The following is a 27,699-nucleotide window of genomic DNA, read 5'->3' on the forward strand; positions in this document are numbered from 1 at the left end:
TTTCTTTTAGAATAACTATCCGAACTTTCTATTGATTATTTAAATTTATATTGAAAGATACGTTTCCCTGAATATTTATAATCATAAGATAAGTTAAATAATAAAATTAAAAGGTTCATTAAATTTAATTAAATATAAATTATTATCTAAGATAAAAGTAAAAGAATATCTTAAAATAAAAAATTGTATAAGGACCTAATAAAAGTTATAATCAAAGTATAAGGACCTACTAAAACGAAAAAATTGTACAAGAACCTAATGAACATTTTAATTAAAATATAAGAACCTAAGAATTTGTTTTACCTTATTAAAATCATAGTACAATAGTTTTAGTATGTATTAATAATAAAATCATCGAGATGGTATATATATATATATATGGGCTCGGCTAGGGTTTTTCTAATAAACATTTGGATTGCAAACATCAGTAATTTCAAACATATCATAGTTGAATGACACTTGGCCTAATGATTTTCCTAATTGATGATGCTATTAATACTATGTTAGTGTGTGTAATTATTATCAATGTATAATTTGAAGAAATTCACTAATTTATAGGAAAACGTTATCTCCAACGAATTACGAGACCAAAAAATGTAATTCCCTAATTTGATTTAAATTTTTGTGTTGATACGCAGGCAGTTATGGGTAATAGAAATTGTCGTGTCGTGTGACTTAAATTGATAGTGAAAAAAATAATTCCCTAATTTGATTTAAATTTTAAACTTTTGTGCTGATGCGCAGTTATGTATAATACGATTATCGTGGGACTTAAATTGATACTCAAAATGTTTATTTACGTCATATATACTCTTGAATTATACAAGGAAATTATACTCAAAATGTCTAGTATTACAGGATTAATATTCACTCCATCCTCAATTGTCTTATTTTTCTATTTTTGATACACTTTATAAATTAGTCAACTTATCTTTTGATAAAATTTTCTCTCACATCTCTACTAGTAATAATTTAAGTAGAGTATTTTTTTCATATATCTCTTTTACTTAATTATTGCAGTTAAACTTCTCTCACATCTCCACTAGTGGACAGAAATATGAGGTCATAATACAAAAGTAAGAGAAAAGTAAATGGTTGAAAAATACAGCATACATTACATCACACGAAAATGTGATGTGGCTTGATGGTGCATGTATATTCTATAGAATCTCATTCGTCCAAATCCCTGTTAATTAAAGTTTTATAAGTATGGGAGATTAACTCTTAATGATCGTGTATAAAAATTAAAAATTGCGATTTGTATTAAATGTACATGTATACAATGAAATACTATCTCATAGATAAGATCATCTCCAAGCATCAAATCTAATTTTTGATGCAAAAAACTTCTCCAATTGTGTACACTGCATATTCAAATTTATTTTTTTGATTTTCTATTAAACAACATCAAATGTGATGTGTGTATTGCCAAAATTTTATGTGACAAATACTCAAAAATAGTGTAAAATTTAAGTTTAGTATAAATGATTGGAGTAATATTGTTTTTAGTATAATAATATATTTATAAATGAGTTAAAATTTGATGTAAAATATTTGTATATAGACCTTAACTATTTTATCTAGTCGTGAAGAGTCCATGATAAACTATTCATTGACTAAACTTGTCCCGTTGTTCATTCCACTCTTTTCTGAGGGTTCATTACACTTTTCTTAGACGTGAAATTTTTGTTGCAGACTAATTCATGACGCTCATCCTATCGCGTTTTATCATTTATTTGGTTAAGTTGTCTACCTACAGTTTTAAATTTTAATAGTTAGATTACATAAATTTTAATAAAAAATTAATAAAGAAAAAAATCGATTAAAGTATCATTTGTAGAATTCAATTTATTAGAAAGAGAAATTTGCCTAAAAGAGAGAGACTAAATTGTAGTATTAATAACCTAAAAAAAAGACTAAATCAACGGATTGTAGTGTAGTTGGCAGGGGAGTTGTGGTGGTCTTGAGGTCATGAGTTTAAATTCTGCTACCCGCAAAGAGAGTTTCGGCCTTAATATGCAAACATGGTCGAGCAGGATTAACATGTGATTCATAAAATTGTCATATTAATATGTGATTCATAAAATAGCCATTAGTAACAATGAACACACATAATAATATACTTTTCGGCATTAATCTCCAAACCTGGTCGAGCATGATTAGCATGTGATTAAAAAAATTGTCATATTAGTATGCGATTCATAAAATAGTCATTAGTAATTACGCGCACACAAAATAAGTATGTTTTTCGGCCTTAATTTGCAAACCTGGTTGAGCATGATTAGCACATGATTCAATAAATTATATTAATATGTGATTCATAAAATTATATTAATTACGCGCACACAAAATAATATACTTTCTCTGTCCCAAAAAAGTTAAATTGCTTTAATTTCACGCTTTTAATTGGATTGTGTTTTAAAAATATAAAAAAGACTAATAAGAGAATATCCCTAAATATTTTAAGAATAAAAATTGATTTTGATGAGTGTCAATGCCGACTCATTGCCTAATTAAATACTCACATTCACACATAAGGAACTATTTGGGAATCCAAGATATCATCTTACACTATTTTATTGAATCTGAGATCGACTACTATAATAAGGACGAGTGAATCAGAATGTACTGCTCCTTTGATACCGATTTATTAACAAAATAAACAAATGACATAGATCAAAGTTGAACTTGAAACCCACGACCTATTTTATTTAATTTTATTAACGATTCAGCCCTGAGGTGGCAATATATATGTATACTTCACAGCACGTGCCGATTTGCTTTTGACGTCTGGGTTTTCTCATTATCAAAATCATTTCAAAATTGCAAACATAAAAAATTATATAATACCAACACGTAGCCAAATGAATTTCCTGAGTAATATTTGGTTTTTTCTTTATCAAATTCAAAAAATTATTGTAATTAGGATTTCACATATCTTAATGTTATTAATCTATTATCCACACAACTTGTTTGCAACCAAGTTACAGTCAATTTGCAACTTGTTGATGTTGACAGCTCCTCGCATGCTGGAGTTTCATTCCATGCTTCCATTCAAACTCAAAAGCGAGTTTTTTTTTTAATTTTAGTAAATGATTGACTATTATAGTAAGTCGGTGAATTCGTCGATTCTTTTGTTTAGGCACATTTTTATTAATGATTCGTCGTTGGATTGTGTTTTTTTTAGGCACATATTTATTAATGATTCAGCCCTGAGTTGGCAAAATGAATGTATTCTTGCTCAGCGCTGACAATGCATCTTTATCCCAAATGTTTAGGACAATCCCAGATTAGGGATAATATATAGACCCGTTAAATGAGGATTTCTTGTTTTGATTTATAATTAAATCCATGATCCTTGAAAATTGGCAATTCTCTTTACAAACATCATTCAATCCTCTATTTTATCTCGTCTCTAATCAGGAATCTTTCAATTTTGTATGGATAAGTTATTCAATACGGATTTGAATCTCCTTAATTTAGTTATGAAATATCGAGAATTTCGAGTACTTAATCCTTGCCATTTCAAATCCGATTATCCAAATTAAGCACATCCAAACAGCCCCTCAATCCCGAAATTCACCTATAAAATCCGCCAACACATCAACTAAATAACTACACTCGCAAACATGACCGGAAGAAACGCCCTTTCTCGGCTCCCTCTCCGCCTCGAATCCGGCGCCAGAACCAATTCCACCGCCGCCCTTGCGGAGAAACTCGCGCCCGAACCACCGCCGAACGCCGACGCCGGCCCCGCCGATGACGAATTCGACGGCCGCGTCAACTTCACCGATACGAAGAAGCTCTTCTCGTCCGTCCCCTCCTCGAAGCTGCTCCGGTCGGTGATCACGCTCCGCCTCGCCGCGACGCCGCCGGTGGCCGATTTTGGCATTTGGGTCATGAAATCGAAGCTGATGGAGGGCCCGCTGTGTAGGAAGGCGATCCTCGGCGTCACCGAACGGACCTTCTACCGCCAATTTTGCGCCGGGAAGGATCTCGCGGCGGCGAACGCCACCGCGCGGGAGCTGTGGGAGACCGGTCTCACGGCGATGCTTGATTACGGATTGGAACACGCTAAGGATAACGAATCGTGCGATGTTAGCATGGAGGAATTCCTCCGCACAATTGAATCCGCTAAATCCGTCGATTCTCCGGTGAGTTTTCATCTGATTTAATTTAACCTAATCCCAAACTCAACGATTGCAATTGACAATCTGAGAATTGATCGTGAATTCAGATAAGCTTCGTGGTGGTGAAGATCACGGCGATCTGCAAATTCCGCATACTGAAAAGAGTTAGCGATCTACTGAGATGGCAGCACATGGATAAATCGTTGAATCTGCCGTGGAAGCGAAAATCGCTGCCTCTCCTCGTCGATTCCAGCCCGTTCTACCACACCGCGGCGCAGCCGGCGCCGCTAACCGCGGAGGAAGAACGCGATCTCGACGCCGCCTTCGAGAGGATGGCGAAGATTTGCAAAAAAAGCATCGAGGCGAGCCTCCCGATCCTGATCGACGCAGAGGACACGGAGATCCAGCCGGCGATCGACTACTTCACGTACTCGGCGGCGGTGGAGTTCACCACCAGCGCGGAGAAGCCGCTGATCTTCAACACAATCCAAGCCTACTTGAAGGACTCAAAGGAAAGGCTCCTCCTGGCGAAAACCGCCGCGGACAAAATGCGCGTGCCGGTGGGGATCAAGCTCGTGAGAGGCGCTTACATGGCATCCGAAAACAAACTAGCTAATTCTCTCGGAGTCAAATCCCCAATTCACGACTCCATCGAAAACACGCACGCGTGCTACAACGAGTGCGCGGATTTCATGCTGGAGCAGATCAGCCGCGGCTCGGGCTCGCTGGTCCTGGCCACGCACAACATGGAGTCAGGGAAACTGGCAGCTAAGAAAGCCGTGGATTATCGAATCGAAAAGGAGACCAAGCGCCTCCATTGCGCTCAGCTGTATGGAATGGCGGACGCGCTTTCGTTCGGGATGAAAAACGCCGGGTTCAGAGTGAGCAAGTACCTGCCCTACGGGCCCGTTGATCAGATCATTCCGTATCTGCTACGACGGGCAGAGGAAAACAGGGGAATCCTCTCTGCATCCTCCTTCGATAGGTCGCTTATGAGGTAAAAAATCGTTATATGACCAAAAATGGCCTAAAATCATTATTATCGTGTTTTGTTTATTTATCTTCTTTACTAAACTCACCTTAAATATATACTCCAATTACTGCAGAGATGAACTTATCCGCAGACTAAAGTCGCCCAAGGAGCACTGAAAGATGCGCAGATTCCAAATTCGATTAATTATAGTGATGATGATGATGACGACGACGATGACGAAGGAGATTGCACTGCAAAGAATTGTAAAAATAGATATTGGAGGGAAGGAGAGTGTTGTTTTCAATGTTGAAAAATTTGGAACCCTCTTAAGTTCCAATAATAGTCCAGTATTTCAGGATATAGTCCTGGCAAGTTCTTCTCAATTTTTTTTTTCCTTTTCAAGGGTATTTGAGTCATTGTTAATGAGATTGTAAAATTTGTTCTTGGTTCAATTCAGATATCAAATTTGTGGCAAGAATTTTACTACTTGTGACTATATATGATGATAATATTAGTATTGTTCAAATGTGGGAGTTGTTAACAGTTGCAATCAACTTTATTAATATTTTAAAAGGAAAATTGCTTTACGGCACAATGACTGAATGCTTGATTCTAGAAATTGGAATCTTGAGAAAATGTCAGCGTCACAAATAGATTCTTTTGTTTTGATTCAATAAGGATGAGTTGGTGATCTGACATGTCATTATTATAAAATGATATCTCCGTCATTTTTTAGTTTAATAAGTAGCGTGTGTAATACACGAATTGTGTGTTTAAATATTCCATATTTAATGAAAATGGCTGATAATGTTTTTTTCATTTTAAAATACATGTGGGTTTTGGTCTTTAATTCCTTGATCCTTGTCCAAGAAGGTTATTAGTTTATTTTATGGAATAATAATGGTGGAGGAGTACATCTTGTTATTGTATTAGTAGCAAGAGTACATAATTACGTGCATTTAGGGATTTGTTACTGTTTTTTCGCTTGCACAGTTGCATAAATAGATTTGTTGTTAAGACTTAGATGAACATAAAAACAATATTGATAACAGCTCTATTAAATCTATTATTTTCTTACGGTTAAATAGGTTTATATAAGATTATAATCAATTTCAAAATAATTTCAAGCGCCGAAATATCGAACCCTTTATTTTTAGTTTGTTTTACTTCATTTTAAAACATTGTTAGATAACATGTAGTAGTTCATTTTTAGTTAGTCAGTTCATTTTTTACGGAGTTCATTTTAGATCATTTTACTTTATTATGAAAAGAATAAACTAAAATGATCTTAAAATAAATTCGTGCTATCTAATAATGAACTCTGTGTTGGATCGACGGTTCGGCACTAGAAATTAGTTCTGCACATATCACAAAACAAATTATACATATTACAAATAATAGTATACATTATTATATATATATAAAAATATACTACCATTAATATATTTAATAAGTATAGTACATTTTAAACTAGTACTACTACAATACATCAACTTAACTTAAAATTATGTCTATGTATTACTAATTTTCTCAATCAAATATTTTGCAGCCACTTTTCTGTTTTCCTTGCGTTTAATTCTGTTTCTCCTAATCCTTCAATCTCTAACCATCAGTGTACATTTGCATCACCTTAGTCAACACTAAAATCCCATTCTCCAATATTAAAATTTTAAATATGCACCTTTACATCTTCTCAAGGCAAAAGATAAAATAAATGGGAAGATAACTTTTTCTAGGCTGAAAAAACCCAAGAATTTACAAATACTGCATAAATTTATATTTTTTTATCATCTATAACAATACTCCATCCGGCCCATGTTACTAGCACTTTCGTAAATTTGAGATTGCCTTTTTAGTGTAATTAAATTAATATTTTGTGTAATGAGTAAAAAGCACTTAATTAACTCTAATATAGGAGTATTAATTTGTGGAGAGGTATATTTATTTTATTCGTTTATCTTCTTTCTTTGGTTTTCCTTATTTTTTTAAGAAAATATGTTTACTTTAAAAAAAATATGTTGAGTATATTATTTTAATTTGCCTTTTGCCCTTGAAATTGCTCTTGCGAAAATGTCTTTATCGTGGAACCCATTTATACCACGTCTCCCATTCATCTAGCTCATTGCCTCATTTTCAACTTCAAATTGTGGAAAGAGACAACTACAACCAATCCAATTTCATCCAAAAAATGCTTACAAATCAATATTAAAAGTTCATCAAATTTGACTATTCTAGTCCAAAAAAAAATTCGAGACTTGAAAATTACAGGAACAGCATTTTTTCCATTACAGCGTCAGATTTTTGACATCATGAAAATCAACCACATTATTTATTCAGCAATCAACACGAGTATATATTTAATTATTTTTTCTTATCTTTTCAACTTTTAAAAAATGGGTCAAAATAATAATATTCCCCAATTTTTTTTCAAGATGGATCGAGCCTCCAATCTAATAATTGGAGGAGAAATGTCTTATCAACTGAGCTACGTTGACGTTTCATTATTTCATGTCCATGTATTTAATTAGGTTTTAAATGTTACCGAAATGATGTTTCATTTCTGTTCATGCTATATGTATTTAAAATCAACTTTTAATTACACTAGCTTTCCAATTAGTTCAAAGTACTAGTTACCTAACAGGAAATTATCAGATAAATGGAAATTTAAATGTATATTTTTTGAATAGGTAGCTCAATCTTATTCAACATCTCAATATATATGTTATTAGGGATGGTATACCCACTTGGTATACAAATTGAAAACTTGACAATATTGCATATTTATGTGAAACTTACATAGGTCACCTACTCTATTTTACATAAAACAATGCAACAGCACATGTTTCTTACATTAAAAAATGATAGTATCTGATTCATTTAAAATGGAAATTATGACACAAGATCTTGTGGTGCCTATCTGCAACTCTTGTTTTGTCGACATTCTTATTTGGGAAAAATAGTTTAGTACTACTAATTAATAGGACTCAATAACCCAACTCTTACTTTTGTGGCTTTCTATATAGTACTGTACTATATAATATGGGTATGATAGAAAATTAGAAATGCATGTTGCAGTCACATTAACTCCAAATATGTTAGCCTATACCAAATTTCACAAACATAAATAAATGATTGGACAATATATTGGTAGTTTCATTGAGGATAGAAATCTGATTCTACACGTGGTTTGGTTATTTGTCAATTGAAATGTCATATATTTTGAGCCATGTTTGCTAAAAAAGACAAAAATCATGCATATTGATCAATCGTGTACTTTTCTTCCTAATTTAATTCCACATCAACGTTAACAATTCATTAACGTCAAATCTACTCAAAATATTAGGAAACTACAACTGAGAAAGATATCCTAACTGGTCTATAGTTTATTTTGCAAAGTCCAGTCTCATTTGTCTAAGTAAGAATTGACTACAAACCACCAGTCTAAATCAAAATAATAACAACTTCTTTTATTAGTATTATCATAAAGAAAAATCTGGAATTCCAATTCAATATAAAATGTCTAAATTTCATCATGTTTTATTTTGCAAAACACTTTATCTTAGTGTTAAACAAAGTGACATGTCCACATCTTGATCATGTTCATCCCTTAATAACCCATAATTAAGTCATTGAAGAGTATCCAAGACATTATAAGAAGATTTGAGAGTTCTTCAAATGAAGTGGATTCTAGTTTACAGGTATTTTATAAAAGAAAAATATAAGCACATCTTAAACATGGGAACATGCAGTATCTGCAGCTAGGGTTCATCGTCGTCGATGCTTTGATTCAACTCAGATCAACAACTCCGAAAATTCTGATAAGGGTCGAGCAACCTCCAAGTCATTTTCACAGAGCAGAAGGGATAACCAACTATCATACGCCGCATTACACTTGCTACATCTACCGACTTTCAAGAACACATCTCATGGAACAATAGGGCGAAATAATTCAAAGGAAAATGTGCATCACTCATCGGAGTTATAATCCCGATTACAGGTTCAACCAGAAACATAACTAATCATTAAAAGAATTGAAATCGACATATTACCAATCTGATGAAGGTGCTAACCTTTTGAGAATAGCAACAAAGACGATGACCCTTTCTTGAAGCCAAATCCTGAGAGGGTGCTAAAGATATAATAGTACAGATGTGAAGATTGTGCACTCAAAAACATGTTTTTCGATTCCACAAACACGTAAGAAGATGCTAAAAAACACAGACTTATTAGCTCAAAGTTTGATAGCCTAGCCCTTCACCCCCATCTCTCCAATTATCATTTCTTTTCATAAGAGAAGGCATCCAAGGAAATATTTTTACGAGTTCTTTGCTTATCGTGTTTGGATTTCTTTGCCTCTCGTCGTTTATTCCAAATTTTGCTCTTTCTATAGCTTCCATGATATCTTCCCTCGATACACATTCTGCCCCTGCAAATTAAACCCAAAACAACGTTACCTTAACATGAAGAGTGACAACTGACAAGCAGCAAGCAAGGCAGCCTCAATAAAATAGACAACTGGGATATTTTAGGGCTCGATAAAACTGATCAAACCTCTGCGAGCAGCAAGGAGGGCAGCTTCGTTGACAATGTTTGCAAGATCAGCCCCAACTAAGCCTTGGGTAAGGGATGCAACTAGGTTGCAAATAAAGCCCAAGTCTTCCTCGAGAGGAACTCCTCTTAGATGTATTGCTAAAATCTTTTTCCTCCCTTCTTCATCCGGCTCTCCAACGTATACTTTCCTGGAGAACCGGCCAGGTCGACACAGAGCTGGATCCAAGGCTTCTGGTCTATTTGTTGCAGCAATAACAACCACATTTATGTTTGACTCAAAGCCATCCATTTCTGTCAGCAACTAGAATATAACAGCGACAATAAGGGCCATTAGCCATATCACGCTTTTGGGGAATCAATATCAATGTTAAAAGAAACTTAAAAAGCCAAACACATGCTAGTAAAATCTTATCGCACATTGGACAATTTCCAGTTAAAGTTCTGATACTTCCACATTCACCATACTCTATCCTAGTACTATTTAACAACTTGAATAAAGGAGTTTGTAATTTCACTTTCTACCACTGGGAACGAGTTTAAAGTTGGTTTCGTGCAAAATAGAGGCTTGTGACGACATCATTATGTCACTCCCTCTACCTGTTTGTTGAAATCTGTTCTAATCTTCCATAATCTCACTTAGAAATGGCAATGACCATGTTACATTTCACGTTTAAATCAGCAACCTTCAACCAGAGATTAATTATCTCATGTGTATCTCATCTGCAACACTACACTATATAAGCACCATATGTTGGACTATTTATTACCTTCACAGTAATATGCCTGACAACATGCAAAATCTGGAGTGTAATGCTCACTAAAAAGTTGCAATGATAAAAATGGAAATGCTACAATATATAATTCTCACAAGCGAAAATGCAATTGAAAATACCTGGTTCAGTGTCTGGTCTCTTTCATCATTGAAGCTTCTTCCACGCTTTCCACCTACTGCATCAAGTTCATCAATGAAAATAATCGAAGGTGCATTCTTCTTTGCAACACTGAAAAGGTCCCTTATGCGGGCAGCCCCTCTTCCAACAAATAATTCAACAAATTCACTAGCGGAAACAGAGAAAAATGGTACTCCTGCCTCTCCAGCAACAGCACGGGCAAGTAGAGTCTTTCCTGTTCCTGGAGGGCCTACGAGCAACACACCTCTGGGCAACTTGGCACCCAATTTAATGTAGTTAATTGATCCTTGGAGGCAACACACTACCTATTAAAGAGGAAAAACTGGAGTCATATACAAAATTCATTTTTTCTCATATTATACGAAAGTGAACAACGTAACCTCAATTAATGTGTGTCCCAAAAAGTTTCAACATCATGAAGATTTAGTATCAGACAATACAGGAAGATACACTCAATGATGAATAAAGCCTTTTTCATCTACCAATATGGGAAGAAGTAAACCAGAACCAATATCGAAAGTTTAGGGAGTAAAATAAATATGCTTTTCACCAAGCAAGTTCCTTAATCCTGCATACACTGTTCTGCAATGAATCAGCAACTGACTGCCCGTAGATTTAGTTTCACGGAAATCCAGGAGCAAACTGCACATCACTTCCCATTTTTCTATAGCCCCTCGTGTCCAAAAATTAACATTATAGTACTACAGCTTTACAACAACGCTATGCAAAGAACATGAATATATATTTTCATACAAACGTCAGAATCAGAAAGAATTATGTCTCTAACAACTGGAACATACTCACCTTCGACAACCCATGTTTGGACTTTCCGATTTTAGATGGGACAAAAGAATTTTCATTTCAACTTTTCAGTTACCATCTCTATCATAAATATATTATTTCAGTTAGCAATTTTAAATTTCTCAAGTTGGTTGCAATATTTTAGGTTATAACTCGAATAAAGAAGTTGAACGGCAACTCAGCAAGTATCTTGACACACTAGCACAAAAACTTCGCCTACTATCATGACCTATTCATATGGGAAACCGAATTACAGAACTTTCTGGGACATCATTTTGCAAGAAAGACAACATACCTCCATAAGCTCCACCTTGGCAGCATCAACACCCTCGACATCTTCAAAGCAAACCAATTGGTTGCTAGGTTTTCTCTTCTTGGCAGGACTATTGGCAGCAGAAAGTTGACGATAGAGAAGAAACATCAAAGGAGTCAAAGGAATCCACAAAGTAAGAACTGTGATCAAGATACTCCTCATCGACATAAGTACTGATTGAGGTGCTGAGCCATACGAAATCCCCCCCTCTCTCATCAAACTAAGAAGGTAGCTCTCATCGTGATCAATCTTTCTCGTAGAAAACTCCCACGCAGGGGATGCATTTTTCGGTTTCGTGACTTTCACAAGCATATTTTTCTCAGCCACACTATTTCGTGAAGCCTCCTCATCGCCCTCATTCTCAAGCACGCTCTCACTCTTACTCATCGACTCATCTTCCACAGCTGACACCTTCGTGTTATAGTATATACGACGAGTACCCTCCTCAAACAGCACCTTGGACACACTCCCACTCTGCAAGCTCGTGATCAAGTCCGAATACGGAACACCTTTAGGATTCGGCATAGCAGTTAGCTTAAGGAACAAAAAGCACAGCCCCAAAACAACAGATACAGAAGTCGAAAACGTGACTCTCTTCACGTTCTTGCGGAGAAACGTCCCGAGGGCATCGAGCATCGACCTAATCGAAGCCCTTTTCAATCTCCTCGAGAGTAACCTTATCCTAGGGCGCAACCTCAAAGAAAACCACCTCCTCCGTTTCCCCCTATTTCCTTCTCTAATCAACTGGGCATCAATATCTATCTTCTCATTTCCAATTAGCCTAATTTTATTGCTACATGACAGTCTATGATACGGTTTTCGGCAGCAATTACTCAACGAAAAGGGGCTTGCGGCAGGGCCAAAGTTACTCCTCGATACAGAACAAGATCGATTTCTATCTAACCCATAAACTTTAGAATTAACAACACAAAGATTCAACTTTTCTTGTGCATTCAAGAACCCATTACTCCAAGCTAGAGGTAAAGAAGCCATTTTTTAATCAATAGTCAAAGAAAAGTTTCCATGAACCTGCTGTGAGATTTGTCACAATCTAATTTCACAACCAAGCAAGTGCTAAATGGCCTCAGAGAAATGTGTAGGACGTACCTTTTTCTATATGACGTTGAATTTGAGACTGAAGTGTGAAGATATGGCTTGGTTTAGTTGGACGATTGAAGTGGGAGATAAAAGACAGAGAATTGCAGTAGATTTTTATCCGATTTCGTTTTTCCGACTCTTTGTGAAAAATCTTGGGGTGGCTGCAGAATAATGGTTTTCTATCGGGGTTGTTTGCAATTATCAAAGAGTAACGCATAAGGTTCTTTTCTAAAATATGATACCCTTGACTCAGATTTTCAAGCAAATTTGAAAAATCTTCCAAATCACATAGTAGAAATTATTTTCCTATTTTTGTCGAATAAAATCATGGAATATTGGCGCCTAATAATATAAAACTTTTTAAAAGTTTATTTTTTTTCCACATAACTTTAATTTTGACATACATAACATTAGGAATTTAAATAGTTAGTTGAATTTTTTCATTGACATAATGTGATTACAAAGTCACTAGAAGACAAATATGACTATATATCTCATACATGTAGCAAAGAATTGTATGGAATGTGGAAAAATTCAACAACTATTTAAATTTATAGAAAAAAAAAATTAAAAAGTTTTGTGATATTAGTATATAATAACAATACTCCAAAATTCACTGATCAATCTTATTTCAACCACAACATCACTAATATAACTTGCCTCATTTCAATATTTAAAAAAAATAACTAGTAGTACAAATAAAATTTCAACAACATCAAAAATTTCAACTAGATTAAAACAATTCAAAATCACTAAAATTTAAACACTACGATAAAAATAACATAAACAAAAATTTGGTAAATATGGTAGAGGCTTAAGCTCCTGGTTTTAGGTTTAGTTCAAATTCTAGTTCTAGTCCATGGGCGTGGGCATCTGGAACTGGCAAACCGGACAATAGTGACTCATCCTTAGCCATTCGACAATGCAGTCGGCGTGAAACACATCCAAACACGGCATTCTGAGCCCCTCATAGGCCTCTTCCAAGCAGATGCGACAGAAGCCGCCATCCTCCTCGTCCACGTCCCAGTCGTCGAGCCTCCAGAGCGACGAGGGCGCGGCAGGAGCGTCGTCCAAGTATTTGAACCGTATCCGCATGCTGATAGTCAACTCCACGTGCTTCCGGTTTTCCTCCCGCATGAGAAAGCCCGGCACCATCCGCCAGGCGAGTTGGATCGCGCGTTCGCATTCGCGGCCGCGGAGGCTCTGGGCCAAGGGTGCCCCGAGCGCGTCTTCCACGGTGGCGCGCGACAGGCTTCCTTGGACGGTGGTGTAGACCGTGGTGCAGTCCATGTTGTCAAAGTAAAGGAGGGGAGTTGGGAGTGGGGAAACTCGGAGGTTGTAATATTCGTGGAAGAAGAAGAACTCGAATGTAATGTTGAGATCTGGGGAATCACTGCGCTGGAGACTCCGCTTCACTTCGCTGAAGAACATCTCACGCTCCATGCTCAACAAAATTCTAAGTTTTTTTATTTTTGGGATGTTTTTGGGTTTATTTATAGAGCACCTACTAATTCAATCCTACTTTGTTTTTACAATTTGGAGGGGGTTTTAGATTTTGTATAGTACTCCGTACTTATTATTTTCTCCAATTTGTGGCGTGTATTTGGATTTGTTTTAATTTTCATTATCCCAGCAACAGTAGGAGTCGTATTGTTTTTAGCTCTTTAGATTTGTTATGGTATAACTCGATTTCTTTTCAAATCTACCGATTTCTTTAATTTTAATCTTAATTGTTCATGGATTACTTTCTTTAATTTTTTGTTCATATAATATAATATAGTTATATTTTATTTAATTTAATTTAAAGTAAATATATATCTTAAATAGTTTGTTGAAAGCCAAAAACACATAATTGAATCCCTTAAGTTACGCTGCATTGAAATCATACGAATCCACATTCCATATATTTGTCATTACAAATATTATAAAATTATAACCATTCAAATATAATTTTTGTCCAGATCTTGACAACTGACAAGTATCACAACGTAGGCAAATTATTCACAACAATTATTTCGTTCTTGTTATCGAATATTTTAGTTATCGAGCATAATTCTAAACTTGATGAGACTCGATCATTATTCAAAACAATGAACGAAAACACCCAATGTTGGGAATAAGCCCAATATTGTAATCAATATTTTGGCGGGCCGGGCTTTCCACTATATATGCTGCAATTCAATGGCTATTAGTCTACTCTAGTTTGGGCCGTTAATTATTAAGAATGTTGAAAATGACATCAAGTTAGGGAAAGTCTATGGAGGAATTACATTCAGGTCTCAATTTATACGTATTTTCTTTCCATCGCGTCATCAAAGTCGAGCTCTTAAATTTTATTAGGAAGTTTTGGGGGAAATTTAAATAATATTTGTGCATAGATATGTGTTTTATTTGATAGATTAATTATACTTAAATATTATGAAATAATAAAGGGCAATCTAGAGCCCGCAGCCGGGACGGAGCCAGGGAATTATAACAGGAGGGGCAAAAATATTAACATGTAAATAAATAAATATTAAAATAAAATAAAATATATATTATTAAATGTAAAGGTATAAGGTGGTGTGTTTCTTAGGGGCGGGGCAAATAAATTATTATTTACTTAAATGTAAGGGGGCAAATTGTGTTAATTTACGTATATTAAGGCAATAAAATATAAATGCCTACGTAGTTATGAAAAATTGAGGTGGGGCATTTGCCCCTTCTCATTCTATAGTAGATCCGTCCCTGGCCTGCAAGGACAGCACAGTTGGCAACGGAGGGGCAGATCTTGGTGTAATAAAGGGCAATATACGTTTCTTTTTCATTTAATAGATCGACGGTTTGAGTCATCATGGAATAAACGAGGAACTATTATCAATCATTTTAAATAAAATTACATATTAATCATTCTGCAACGATTTAAGAAAATATTAAATTTTAAATTAAATATGTGCATATATATATAAAAAAATCTTTAATTGGAGATTGTATAAGTATTTCTAATCAAGCTTAAAATTCTGAAAAAAAAGTTTGTCATAAATTTTCCATATCGTTTCTCTTTTTTTTTTATATATATACAGAGAATAATAGTATAATCAATAACAAAATTTATGTATATTAAAAATTGGCCTCCTCCTGATCGATTATGATTGAAATAAATTAATTAGTTTGATAACAGACAATTGTGCCCCACTACTCACATCTCCAACGACTAAAGTTTCTTAAAATGGTATAAATCCTTTTAAAGAGATTATGATATGACCCCCTAAAAAGACAAACAAATATGCTTCTCACATAATGTTGTTGTTCACGTTAATTAGACCAAAAACTGTTAAATCATTTGGCATATCAACTTGTTCGCATAAAATTAAGATAATTATGAATCTTATCTTTTTCGTGCAATCTTAGACATATAAATAGATTTGTTGGCCCCATTTTCATGGATACCAGCTCATATAATTGACATCGATCGATACCAATAATATAATTTATTATTTATAAAATCATTTTCAGGTAAAATAGATGACACAAATTGAGAGAGGGACAATAGGTCGAAATACTACTTATTCAAGAGAGAAAGAAAAAGGACCCACACATTCACTACTTGTATTATTTGCTTTAAAATAATTGTCACAAATACAACACTAAAAATATATACGTGCAATTCATAAACTGTATCGTTTTAAACCCCAACGTAGCCCTTATTTTATGAAATGATTTGTAAAAGTCAATTGGAGTTGATTTGAAGGAATTATTAGTCACAATTTTTAGTTTTATTCTCTTGACTTGGACCACAAATTATCAATGAAGTGTGAACCTAAGATGATGAAACGTATACAACATCAATTGTGAGGATGATTTTCGTTAAATTTGAGTGTATCTCGTTGGTCAAAGTTATCATACAATAATGCTAGCAGACATGCATATTTAACGTGTTAAATAAAGGATTGTATCCAAATCATATACTAGTACTCTTCCCCCTTCTTTGAGTGACACGAGAATTTATGCAATAAGTACTATTTTGTGTGTAAATAGAAGAAGTAAAATAAAAAAGAGAGAATAAAGTAGAGATAAAGATGTTTCTATTTATAATAATAAATCATTTTGGTTAAGACTAACAAAAAGAAAAGTGAGAAGGAGAAAGTATAAAATTAGTCACACTGTTCATATTTATTTGTGTATATTTGCAATTAGTTGGTGACCTTAATGCTTATCCCATTGTATGTCCATTTATGTATTAGACTATACATATATGAAGCTAGATGAAATGTATCATTTAAAGTAGAACCTTGAAAGTTGAAAAAAAAAATACGTAGGATTGAATAGTCAACACCTAAAGTAAAGGACTATAGAACATTTCCATATCTATAACTCCTATTCGAAAGAATTAAATGTTCTAAGAATTGAGTCATAATTAGCCACATAAATAATTATTTTTCCTATTATTTAGTATCCTAGAATTGGCCCAATAATTGATCCAAATATTTATCAAAAATAAAGACTTTGAGCTAGTACAATCATGGAAGGACAAATTTATCCCTTCACTCTCAAAAAGGAGATAGAAGATAATGAGGTGGAAGGGTGGAGCAAAGAGTCATGCGAAGTCCAATTTTTGTTGTAGTTTTTAATGCAAACCCAATTCTTACCTATTTTGAAAGATTTAATTCTTCCCCAATTCTTTTCTATAATGCGGACCCTCTGCCATTTGGGAGACCCCCAACAATTAATTAGTATACCGTGAACAATCATAATAACACGAATTGACCCCAAGAATGGGCTTGATGCATATCGTGTGACAATGTGTTTAGATTAATAAAAAAAAATTATTTTGGAGGGCATACAAATTATCCAAAGCATATAATAATGGTGGTAATTTTTACTTTAGTGACAAGTGAAATTGTAATTACACGACACAGTTAAAAATAAAAATAAAAACAAAAACAAAAATAAAAATAAAAATAAAAATTAAAACTATGTCGTTTGATATCTCCGTAACTCCGTTTAGTTACCTTTGCCGATAGAAGGTTGTGGCATTTGATACCAATGTTAAGTGAAAATTAGACCTATCTAGCAGTATGGTTATTTTAAGTTGATACTAAATGAAAATCAAATTCATAAGAGTATAATAATTAAAAATTAGACCAATCTTGTGGTGTGGCACAACCGTCAGATCATATGCAATAGTACAAATTTTGAGATCTCTAGGAAGTAGAAAATGAGAAGCAAGTTGAGCTCGAATATGTTCCCACACACTGAATTGACACAATGTCGACAATGTAACAAATCATTTGCTATTTTTGTTTTGGAAAAAAGTAAGCTTTATTTATTTTGAAAGGACATGTTGAGTCACAATCCATTATCCATGAAAAAAGAATTGTATAGAAAAGCAAGTAGGAAAAATTCAAACTTGGTGAGTGCCAGAAATTTGTGGAAAATTCCAAAGAAAGAAAATAATCCAGCTATATTTTGTGTCTTATTTTATTGTGTCATAAATGGAGAATTGTGAATCCAGTTGTGTGGCCTACAATCACCCTGACCCCACCACATATATTTTTCACGGTCCTCGTCTCACCCACGTGTCAATTATTCGTTTTCTGTGGCCCAAATTGTAACAGTAATTTTAATTTATGTCGGATGATCTGTTTATATTGATTTTATATTCAAATTTGATGTCTTGTTTATCAACTGTTGATGTGTTGGACTATCTTTCACAAGACATTGTTCAATTATTTATAATGCATATAATACGAATTATTTATAAAATTAATTTCATTTTTATTTTTATATTTTTTAGGGCGTTGAGTTTGATATAATGATACTAATCTTTTGGTTGTAAATCTCACTTAAATTGGGTCTATGTATCTAGTCCGATTTTATTTTTCCACTAATTAAAGTTGGGTGTATGTAGTCCAATTTTAGTTTCAATAATAAACCATTAATATTAGTTTTAATTGTGATTGCATACATTAAAAACTGATTGATATGGAGGAATAGAATAGGAACGAAATGGAGTACTGTTTTCATTTCATTTCAATCCATGGTTACTAATCTTTAAATGAGAGTGTCTATCTCCATTGTTGAGGAAATAATCGTTCCTTCATATCTACCAAGTTTTATCTCATATTTATAATTTGTATACAAATTAAGTTTTAGACATTATTTATGAAAAGAGTAATTACAATAGAATATTAATATAGTTATAATAATTTATACTACCTCCATCCCTGAAAGTTTGACACAGTTTACCATTTCAGTCCGTCCTTGAAAGTTAGACACACTTCATTTTTTATCATTTTTGATAATGAATCTCATATTCCACTTATTCATTCCTACTCATATTTTATAATAAAACTAATACTTTTATAAGTAAGACCCACGTCCCATAACTTTTTCAACTCACTTTCTATAAGTACATTTCTTAAAACCCGTGTCGGGTCAAAGTGTATCAATATTTGAGGGACGAAGATAGTAGTATTTTAAAACAAACTAATAAGCCATCCTCTGAGATTCACTAGTTAAAGTGAAATTACAATTATAAAATTAACCCAATTTTGTGTTTCCTCAGTCCCAAGTTATTTGAGTTATATTCTCCCTGTTCCATAAACATATGGACAAGGAGCATGACACGAGAATTAAAATAAAATTAGTAAAGTAAGATAATTTTTTTTTACTAATTGTCTCTTTTACTAATTGTCTCTCATCTCTCTCATACTTCATTTTTTCTTCAATTTTATTTTACTTTATTTTAACTCAATATACACAACATTCTTAAATCTCGTGCCGAATGTGGGACGGAAGAAGTATAAAATAGATATCTTAACAAAGTTAAAGCTAGAATAAATATAACTATTAATGATTGTGACTTTATTTTACTTTATTTAACTCAATAAACACAATATTCTTAAATCTCGTGCTGAACGTGGGACGAAAAGAGTATAAAATAGATATCTTAACAAAGTTAAATATAGAATAAATATAATTATTAAAGATTATGATAATTTCAAAATTTTAAAATATAGGATTATCTTCATCAGATTTATGCGTAGAAATATTCGCGAATCAAAATATTCTTGATGCGCAATACACGGCGCCCCAGGGGCAAAATCGTCCGAACAGATATTAGCGGCGCAGGTAAGCAGAGGGCATATCCGTAATTTCATGGAACACGCGTCGCACGCACATTCTACTCTCTTCCTATTTAATGAGCTTCCCAACCTATTCCTTCTACCACAAATATCGCTCCTCCACATACCGAATTCTAGAGATCTCTTATATTCTTCCCAGAAGATTTTCAATTCAGTCGGTCGAGAACTCTCAATCTAGGGTTTGTTTTCGATCTTCTCCAAGAATATATTTATTTTCAATACGTGAGTTAGTTTTGCTCGCCGTTTCGATGTTGTTTTAATGCATGAAACTGTTTGCTGATGAGATTTTGTTTATATTTCCTTGAAATTTCAGTTTTGTTTGCCGAAGCTTGGAGATAAGGAGCCTCCTGGGTCGTTTGTTTAATTTATAATCAACATCTTTTTGTAAGTTTCAGATCTCCGTTGTTCTAGTCTTTCTTTTTTTACTTTATTTTTGTAGATTCACTGTTGCATATGATATATCGATAAATTTTAAATGTTAGATTTGTTTTTGATTTTGGATGTATTGTAGATTTGAGTTTTATGTGATAATACGCGATTCGCGAAGCTTGTTTACGAATTCGCCTGTGATTATTTTGATCCGTTTTATTCTCCGTTATTTTTCTGTGTTTTGTCATTTTATTTTATTTTTCCTTCAATGCGTTTCTCTTCTCCATATAAGCTCCTCAATTCAGTTTCTGGATTAGACAAATATCAATTGCTGGTGTAGTATTGAATTAGCCATAGTTAATGTATACATATTTGTATCACGGAAATTTTGGGTGTAAATTTGAGCGTAGAAATTGAGTGTTTTCATATATATTGATAAGGTAATTATGTGATGTGTTTCCAGAGGGCTGAGGTTTGCTATGATTAGAACGCAATTTATAATTATAATAATTTGTAACACACTTTTCAAAATGATTGTCTCGTCATAGTAGTGCTTTTTCCTTTTCTGCTGTTTTGTATGTTACTTTTACTGTTTGTTATAGCTTCTAAATTTTATTTGATTCATTTTGCAGGAAAAATTGAATGATCTGATGGAGTCAAAGGGTGGGAAGAAGAAATCTAGCAGTAGTAAATCCCTATTCTACGAAGCTCCCCTCGGTTACAGCATTGAAGACGTTCGACCAAACGGTGGAATCAAGAAATTCAGATCTGCTGCATACTCAAACGTGAGCACCAATTTCAACTGTTTAATCGTTTCGACTTTGCTTATTACTGTATGTTGTTTTCTAACTTGATCCTTCTCTTCTGCCTCTTATGCAGTGCGCTCGCAAGCCATCCTGAGATTCACCAAGCTTTACGATAACCAACCTGCGTTGCTAGCAGGACTATAGCTTAGATTTTGTCTTTCCAATTCTTTCTCTCTTTCCTCATCCTTGTTATTCTCTCTGCAAAGAATCCCGCCAGTTGATTAAGCCAAAATGGACATGCCAGTCTCTGCAATTGGGTTTGAGGGTTATGAGAAGAGGCTTGAGATCTCTTTCGTTGAGCCCGGAGTATTTGCTGACCCCGATGGCTATGGCCTCCGCGCGCTTACCAAAGCACAGTTGGATGAAATCTTAGATCCAGCACAATGCACCATTGTTGCATCTCTGAAGAATGATGATGTCGACTCCTATGTCCTGTCTGAGTCGAGCCTCTTTGTCTACTCATACAAGATAATTCTGAAAACTTGTGGCACTACAAAATTGCTGCTGTCTATCCCACCGATTCTGAGGTTGGCTGATGGACTTGGACTGACTGTGAGCTCTGTTAGATACTCCCGTGGAAGCTTCATATTCCCGGGTGCTCAGCCATTCCCCCACCGGAGCTTCAACGAAGAAGTTGCTGTTCTTGACGACCATTTCTCCAAACTTGGACTGATGAGCGAAGCCTATGTGATGGGAGATGCTGATGAGCACGAGAAGTGGCATGTCTACTCTGCCTACTTGGAGCCGTCGAGTGATGTGGAACCTGTTTACACCCTTGAGATGTGCATGACCAATCTGGACCAGAAGAAGGCCTCTGTGTTCTTCAAGAACCAATCCAGCTCCGCTACTATCATGACCGATGCGTCTGGCATCAGGAACATCCTCCCTGAATCAGAGATCTGTGACTTTGATTTTGACCCGTGTGGGTACTCCATGAACTCGATCGAGGGAGGCGCGGTGTCTACTATCCATGTCACCCCAGAAGATGGCTTCAGCTATGCAAGTTTCGAAACAGGCGGGTATGATTTTGAGAAGGTGGACTTGACTCAGCTCGTGGAGAGGGTGTTGGCGTGCTTCAACCCGGCCAAATTCTCTGTGGCTGTGCGAGCTTCTATCGCTGGGAAGGAGCTCGATTCCGCGTTTAAACTGGATATTGCAAAGTATGGGTGTGCAGGGAGGAGATGCGAGGTGCTCGGAGATGGTGGATCTGTTATCTACTGCAACTTCACGAGCGCTACCGGGTGTGGATCTCCGAGGTCGACTCTGCACCTATGCTGGAGTGAGAGCGAGGATGAGGAAATCGAAAAGAAATAATTTTTCTTTTGAGTCTCCGTTTCTATGATACTACTATTCTACTCTACTAGTGTTCTTGCTCAGTTTGTGAGATATGTTGAACTTGTTTTGAAAACATTTGATTTAGTCGTTTGTGTTTTTGTTTTTTACTTTTCCAGTGCTGTAATAACAGGGGCATTTTACTGTACCCTCTCTTTGATATATATAGGTACTGTTATTTCCCTTATATATTGTTCTTCCTAGTGTTCTTCATCTGCTTAAATTTGAACATGTATCATCTGCTGATGCTAGATTATAACCTCAGTTGTGAGTTTAATCATACTCTTGTTCAAATTTGGTCTACCACATTCATCTTGGCATAGATGGGTCAGAATGTTTAGACAGAGAGAGCATATTGTTTATGCATGTGAAGGAAGTATTGGAACATTTAAAGAGGTTCGTTGAATGAGGGAAAGATGGAGATGGGTCACAACAATTTGAGTAGGGAGAGCAATATACTTTATGGACGTGGAGGAGGAATTGGACATTTCTAGAGGTTAGGTATGAAGAGCGTCTATCCAAAGTAAGATGCATTCAATTTGCGGTGCATGCATTAAGTTAGTTTTGTTGAAAAAAGTAGAATGAGAGAATGTGAACCCATTATAAACAACTTTATGTAAAATTATGGCATGCAGTTTTCGTTTATTGATATAATATTATTATCTGAGAAGTGATGGTTCTATTTTTAAAAACAATTACTCCGTACTATTATTAATATTAAAATATTTAATTGTAAATGTAATGTCTCCACAACTCTTATGACACACAAGATAACTATTTTCATAGTCCTGGTCACAATCTATATTTTTCGCATTAGATTCAACACTTGCAATATTTATTATTTGTTGGTTCACAATTGAATTCAGATTTGAAATAATACTATTAGTTGGAGCACTTGCAGTTGAATATAATAATAACAGTAAAATTCTTAGATAATATTTCCTATGTTCCATTAAATTGAAATATTTGGTTTTCAACACATGATTTTTTTTAGTGTTGTTTTGTGAGTTAATGAAGAAAAACTAAAATAAGAGAGATAAAAAGTACAAAAAGTGAGTTATTTTATTTTTAATGAGACGTAGGAAGATGAAATATACATTCACATCCTAATAAATTTAGTTACTAATAGTCTTATACTCGCACCGATACAAATAATTTTGCACAAATTCTAGTTCTACAAAAGTGGTCCTAAGACCATCTCCAATCGTACGCCAAAACTCATTTTTGGTGTAGATAATTTCTCCAACCATACACCAAACTCAAACTCATTTTTGAGTTTTTTAATGAAATAACACCAAATATGGTGTTTACTCCAAAATTTTGTTAGAGAAATACTCAAAAATGGTGTAAACTTAAAGATGGTGTAAATGGTTGGAGTAAAATTACTTTTTGGTGTGACATATACTCAAAAATGGGTTTGGTTTTGGCGTAAATGGTTGTAGATGGCCTAAACCAAGTACTCCCAATTAAAGTAAGAGGTGTTGGGGCAAAAATATTTATAAAAAACATGACACGTATTATTGCACTATTGATTCAAATAAGATTATAAAAAACATGACACGTATTTAGTTTATAAATCGTCTACACTTGCATGATTTATAAGTATGAAGTTTTTGATTGCATTGCCAGTGAAGTACATTTTCTAAAAGCCCAATATCATACTAAATCCGGCCCACTCATTAATTGAAAACATGAGTAGACTTAAGCTTAAATAAAACAACAAATGATGAAAATTTCTCGTTGGCCTTCTCACTCGGTTTAATTCTCTCACTCTCAATTTCTGTCGCTGCAATTCCTTCTTCTCAAAGTTTGTGGCGAAACTCACCGATCATCAGCCATCCCAAGCCCCCGTTTCCTCCCTTATTCTTAGCAGACTGAACATCAACAATATTGGCGATGTCTCCGTTGTTCACTCGCGCCAGCACCATTGCTCCTCGCCACTGCCTCTGTGGATTTGTGCTCGCCTCCCTCTTCCTGCCTCAGCTCAACAACATCAAGAAGCCCTAATCGTATTTGCTCACCAGCTCAACTTCTTCTTCACCGATGTTGAATCTTCTTCACACAAGTATTTCATCAAACACATTGAAGACGCGTTTCGTGTTCCAGCTCGCACCAATTTTGTATCGCTGGTAAGTCAAATTATCCACCAATTATGCGAATTTTGTGAAGTATACCAATACAGAAGATCCATTGGCTCCTTAGAAAATCTTGATTTTCGATGGAATGCTTACATTTTGCAAGGAGTGAGAGCCTACTAGTTAAAACCGTATGTGCAGTCGTAGTTAAGGGCTATTGGGATAAACTCTTGAAGCCAAACATTGGTTCAAGCGTGACATCATCTGTTATAAACCAAGTATTATCTGAATTTTCTGCAAATGGCTTCTTAGTTTCATGGTCATTCTTCAAATGGGTGGAAACAATCCCAGGGTACAAGCATTCGTTGCAATCTTCTTGGACCATGATTTGTACTCTCACGAAACAAAACCATTTTAGGGCTGCTCAAAATTTGGTCGAAAAGATCGCAAGAAGAGATTTTTTATCGTCTCCGACTGTTTTAAATGCTCTTGTGAATAGTTGCAGCGATCCCGATGTAAATGCTCATGTTTTGAGCTGGTTGGTGATATTTTATGCTGATTCGAAGATGAGCTCAGAGGCGGTTCAAGTTTTTGAGCATATGAGGGTATGCAGATATAAGCCACATCTGCATGCTTGTACTGTGCTTTTGAATTCGTTGGTGAAAGAGGGGCTGACTAATTTGGTGTGGAAAGTGTATAACAAGATGGTTAAAGTTGGGGTTCATCCGAATTTACTTGTTTATAATGTGTTGATCCATGCTTGTTGTAAGTCGAGGGATGCAGAGAAGGCGGAGGAGTTGTTGATTCAAATGGAGTCGAACAGTGTAGTGCCTGATATTTTCACGTATAATACGTTGATTTCGTTGTACTGCAAAAAGGGTATGCATTATGAGGCGTTATGCCTTCAAGATAGGATGGAAAGAGGAGGAGTGTGTCCGGATATTGTAACTTACAATTCACTTATTTATAGTTATTGCAGAGAAGGCCGAATGAGGGAGGCTTTGAGGCTGTTTAAGGAGATTAAAGGTGCTGCGCCTAACCATGTCACGTATACTACCTTGATTGATGGTTATTGCAGAGATGGTGATATTGGCAAAGCATTGCAGTTGCGTGGTGAAATGGAGGCCAAGGGGTTGTATCCTGGCGTAGTTACCTATAATGCACTTCTGCGGAAGTTATGTGAAGAGGGCCGGATGGGGGATGCAAATAAGATATTGAATGAGATGGGTGAGAGAAAAATCGAACCTGATGTTGTGACTTGTAACACGTTGATTAATGCTTATTGCAAGATAGGTGATATGAGATCTGCTTTGAAGTTTAGAAATAGGATGTTGGAGGCGGGGCTGAGGCCTGATCAGTTTACGTACAAGGCATTGATTCATGGGTACTGTAAATCGAAGGAGATAAACAGCGCTAAAGAGATGTTATTTGATATGATTAGGGCTGGATTATCCCCAAGTTATTGCACATACACATGGCTTGTGGATTTCTACTGCAACAGAAATGATGATGAGGCTATTCTGGCGTTGCTTGATGAGCTAGTGCAGGGGGGTATTTGTGTCGACATCAGTGTGTATCGAGCAATGATACGAAGATTGTGTAAGAAAGAAAGAATTGGTTGTGCACAAAGAGTATTTGGAGCTATGCAAACGAGGGGGTTATTAGGAGATACTGTGATCTACTCGAGTCTGGCTTATGCCCACTTCAGAGGTGGAGATACCATTTCTGCTTCTGCATTGCTAGACGAAATGTATAAGAGGAGACTGATGGTGACACTCAAAATATTCAGAAGTATTAGTGATTCATACGCAGATGATGGGACCAAGTTAGACGTGTTTTGGAGCACTCTTACTGACAGAGGTTTGGTTTCGAAGTCCATATACCAAAAGTTTCAGCAAGACAAGTTATAATTTGGATGAAATGTCTGTTTATATCAACAACTAGTCTCGAGCACCTTAGTCAACGCCATTGGTTCTACGCAATCAGGTATGCTCAGAAGAAATTTTAGCTGATTGAATCATTAGCATGGCAATTAAAAAATATTGCATGAGAAAATTGGTGTCTACATTCTATCATACAAAATGTTTGGTATGATATTTGACTTGAATGTATGATAATAGTGTTGAGTTATGGACATAATCTATTTGGTTGAAAATGCATTTCCTATTATATTTGTTTGAAAAGTTTTATTTCTTGCAAATTGATAGTAATTATGTAGAACATAATGGTGTGTCAAGAAATTTGTGGTTTTGCAGAAATGTTGTTTGTTTGCTGCTAGAGTTGTTGGCCTGTTGCCCTTAGCTTCATTTATAGGTGGTATTAAGATAGAACTTTGTTGGAATAGATGCCCAATTTTTGAATCCAAGTTATAAAAAAGTAAAATAAACAGAGCATGATTCTCAAAATAGAGGATGTTGAGACAACATAATGGAAGATAGAAACTCATCCTATCTTTGAGGATCAGCATACATCATTCCTCCTCCCCTCTGAATAGTCAATCGAACAGCCCCTCAGATGCTATAAATTGCCAATCTTAACATATCTCCCAATACAAGTTTTCACACACACAGTCTTCTCTCTCAATTGTGTTTAATAACCAATCAGAATGGATAACTCCTACAGCGCAAGCTACCACACTGAAGTGGCAAAGGGCCAAGCGCAGGTACACTAATGACGCACGCGTTGCGTTAGAAACTAAATCACTGCCTAATAAACTCTAGAGTTATGGTTGAATGATTGTTGAAATGCAGGAAAAGGGCAGCCAGCTGATGGACAAGGCTAGCAATGCAGCACAGTCTGCCAAGGAATCAGCTCAAAATGTAATCAAATCACATCTCTTACTTTGTTCATTAATTAATTATAACAAATTATAAATGTTGATTATCTTTTGTTTTTTCCATGATATGTATAGGCTGGACAGCAGATGCAGGCTAAGGCACAAGGTGCTGTTGATGCTGTCAAGGATGCTGTCAACTCTAACAAATGAGAACCAAACCTTCCATCTATATTTTTTTACCTTTGTTTGACGTTGGGTTCATGACTTCATTGTTTTAGTTACATTTTTATATGTATATTTCCTTTTTCCTTTTGATATAATAAAATATTTTTTTTTTTAATCTGTGTATTGTTCCACCCACTGCATACTTTTCTTGTGCAAATACAATACAGTTTTCGAAATATTATTATTAAGGACTATCTGGTTTGAGTGATTAT

General features: G+C 35.1%; 6 protein-coding genes and 1 long non-coding RNA gene across 8 annotated transcripts; 5 read left to right on the forward strand and 2 right to left on the reverse strand.

Moving 5' to 3' along the window:
* Nucleotides 1-3,378: 3,378 nt before the first annotated feature.
* Nucleotides 3,379-5,589, forward strand: LOC125203581 (proline dehydrogenase 1, mitochondrial-like). Its single transcript, XM_048101960.2, has 3 exons — nt 3,379-4,154; nt 4,238-5,127; nt 5,237-5,589. Exons 1-3 carry the CDS (start codon nt 3,630-3,632, stop codon nt 5,277-5,279), a joined length of 1,458 nt encoding a protein of 485 aa, XP_047957917.1. The 5' UTR covers nt 3,379-3,629; the 3' UTR covers nt 5,280-5,589.
* Nucleotides 5,590-9,030: 3,441 nt separating this feature from the next.
* Nucleotides 9,031-12,928, reverse strand: LOC125206539 (putative inactive ATP-dependent zinc metalloprotease FTSHI 3, chloroplastic). The gene is made up of 5 exons (XM_048105786.2): nt 12,787-12,928; nt 11,662-12,708; nt 10,547-10,870; nt 9,655-9,955; nt 9,031-9,529 (listed from the first exon to the last, which is right to left on the reverse strand). Exons 2-5 carry the CDS (start codon nt 12,670-12,672, stop codon nt 9,330-9,332), a joined length of 1,836 nt encoding a protein of 611 aa, XP_047961743.1. The 5' UTR covers nt 12,673-12,708; nt 12,787-12,928; the 3' UTR covers nt 9,031-9,329.
* A 514-nt stretch (nt 12,929-13,442) lies between these two features.
* LOC125206850 (uncharacterized) lies at nt 13,443-14,226 on the reverse strand. Its single transcript, XM_048106070.2, has one exon. It carries the CDS (start codon nt 14,218-14,220, stop codon nt 13,630-13,632), a length of 591 nt encoding a protein of 196 aa, XP_047962027.1. The 5' UTR covers nt 14,221-14,226; the 3' UTR covers nt 13,443-13,629.
* Nucleotides 14,227-19,829: 5,603 nt separating this feature from the next.
* Nucleotides 19,830-20,385, forward strand: LOC125204261 (uncharacterized). The gene is made up of 2 exons (XR_007173528.2): nt 19,830-20,083; nt 20,218-20,385. It is a non-coding gene; the product is annotated as an uncharacterized LOC125204261 (long non-coding RNA).
* Nucleotides 20,386-21,167: 782 nt separating this feature from the next.
* Nucleotides 21,168-22,598, forward strand: LOC125204259 (S-adenosylmethionine decarboxylase proenzyme). Its single transcript, XM_048102860.2, has one exon. The coding sequence runs from the start codon at nt 21,311-21,313 to the stop codon at nt 22,391-22,393; it is 1,083 nt and encodes a 360-aa protein (XP_047958817.1). The 5' UTR covers nt 21,168-21,310; the 3' UTR covers nt 22,394-22,598.
* A 1,558-nt stretch (nt 22,599-24,156) lies between these two features.
* On the forward strand, nt 24,157-26,396 carry LOC148923796 (Tetratricopeptide repeat (TPR)-like superfamily protein). The gene has a single exon (XM_089062016.1). The coding sequence runs from the start codon at nt 24,630-24,632 to the stop codon at nt 26,394-26,396; it is 1,767 nt and encodes a 588-aa protein (XP_088918142.1). The 5' UTR covers nt 24,157-24,629.
* LOC125207897 (uncharacterized) lies at nt 26,332-27,602 on the forward strand. 2 transcript variants are annotated; one of them, XM_048107406.2, is made up of 4 exons: nt 26,332-26,472; nt 27,109-27,148; nt 27,237-27,305; nt 27,398-27,602. In XM_048107406.2, exons 1-4 carry the CDS (start codon nt 26,402-26,404, stop codon nt 27,470-27,472), a joined length of 255 nt encoding a protein of 84 aa, XP_047963363.2. In that variant the 5' UTR covers nt 26,332-26,401; the 3' UTR covers nt 27,473-27,602. The 2 variants fall into 2 exon arrangements, with proteins under 2 accessions (XP_047963363.2, XP_047963364.1); XM_048107407.2 differs by having other exon boundaries at nt 26,335-26,472; nt 27,091-27,148.
* Nucleotides 27,603-27,699: the final 97 nt, after the last annotated feature.

Source organism: Salvia hispanica, chromosome 6, assembly GCF_029641045.1.
Source record: "Salvia hispanica isolate PSC_SH4W2 chromosome 6, Shi_PSC_v1, whole genome shotgun sequence".
Lineage (NCBI taxonomy): Eukaryota > Viridiplantae > Streptophyta > Magnoliopsida > Lamiales > Lamiaceae > Salvia > Salvia hispanica.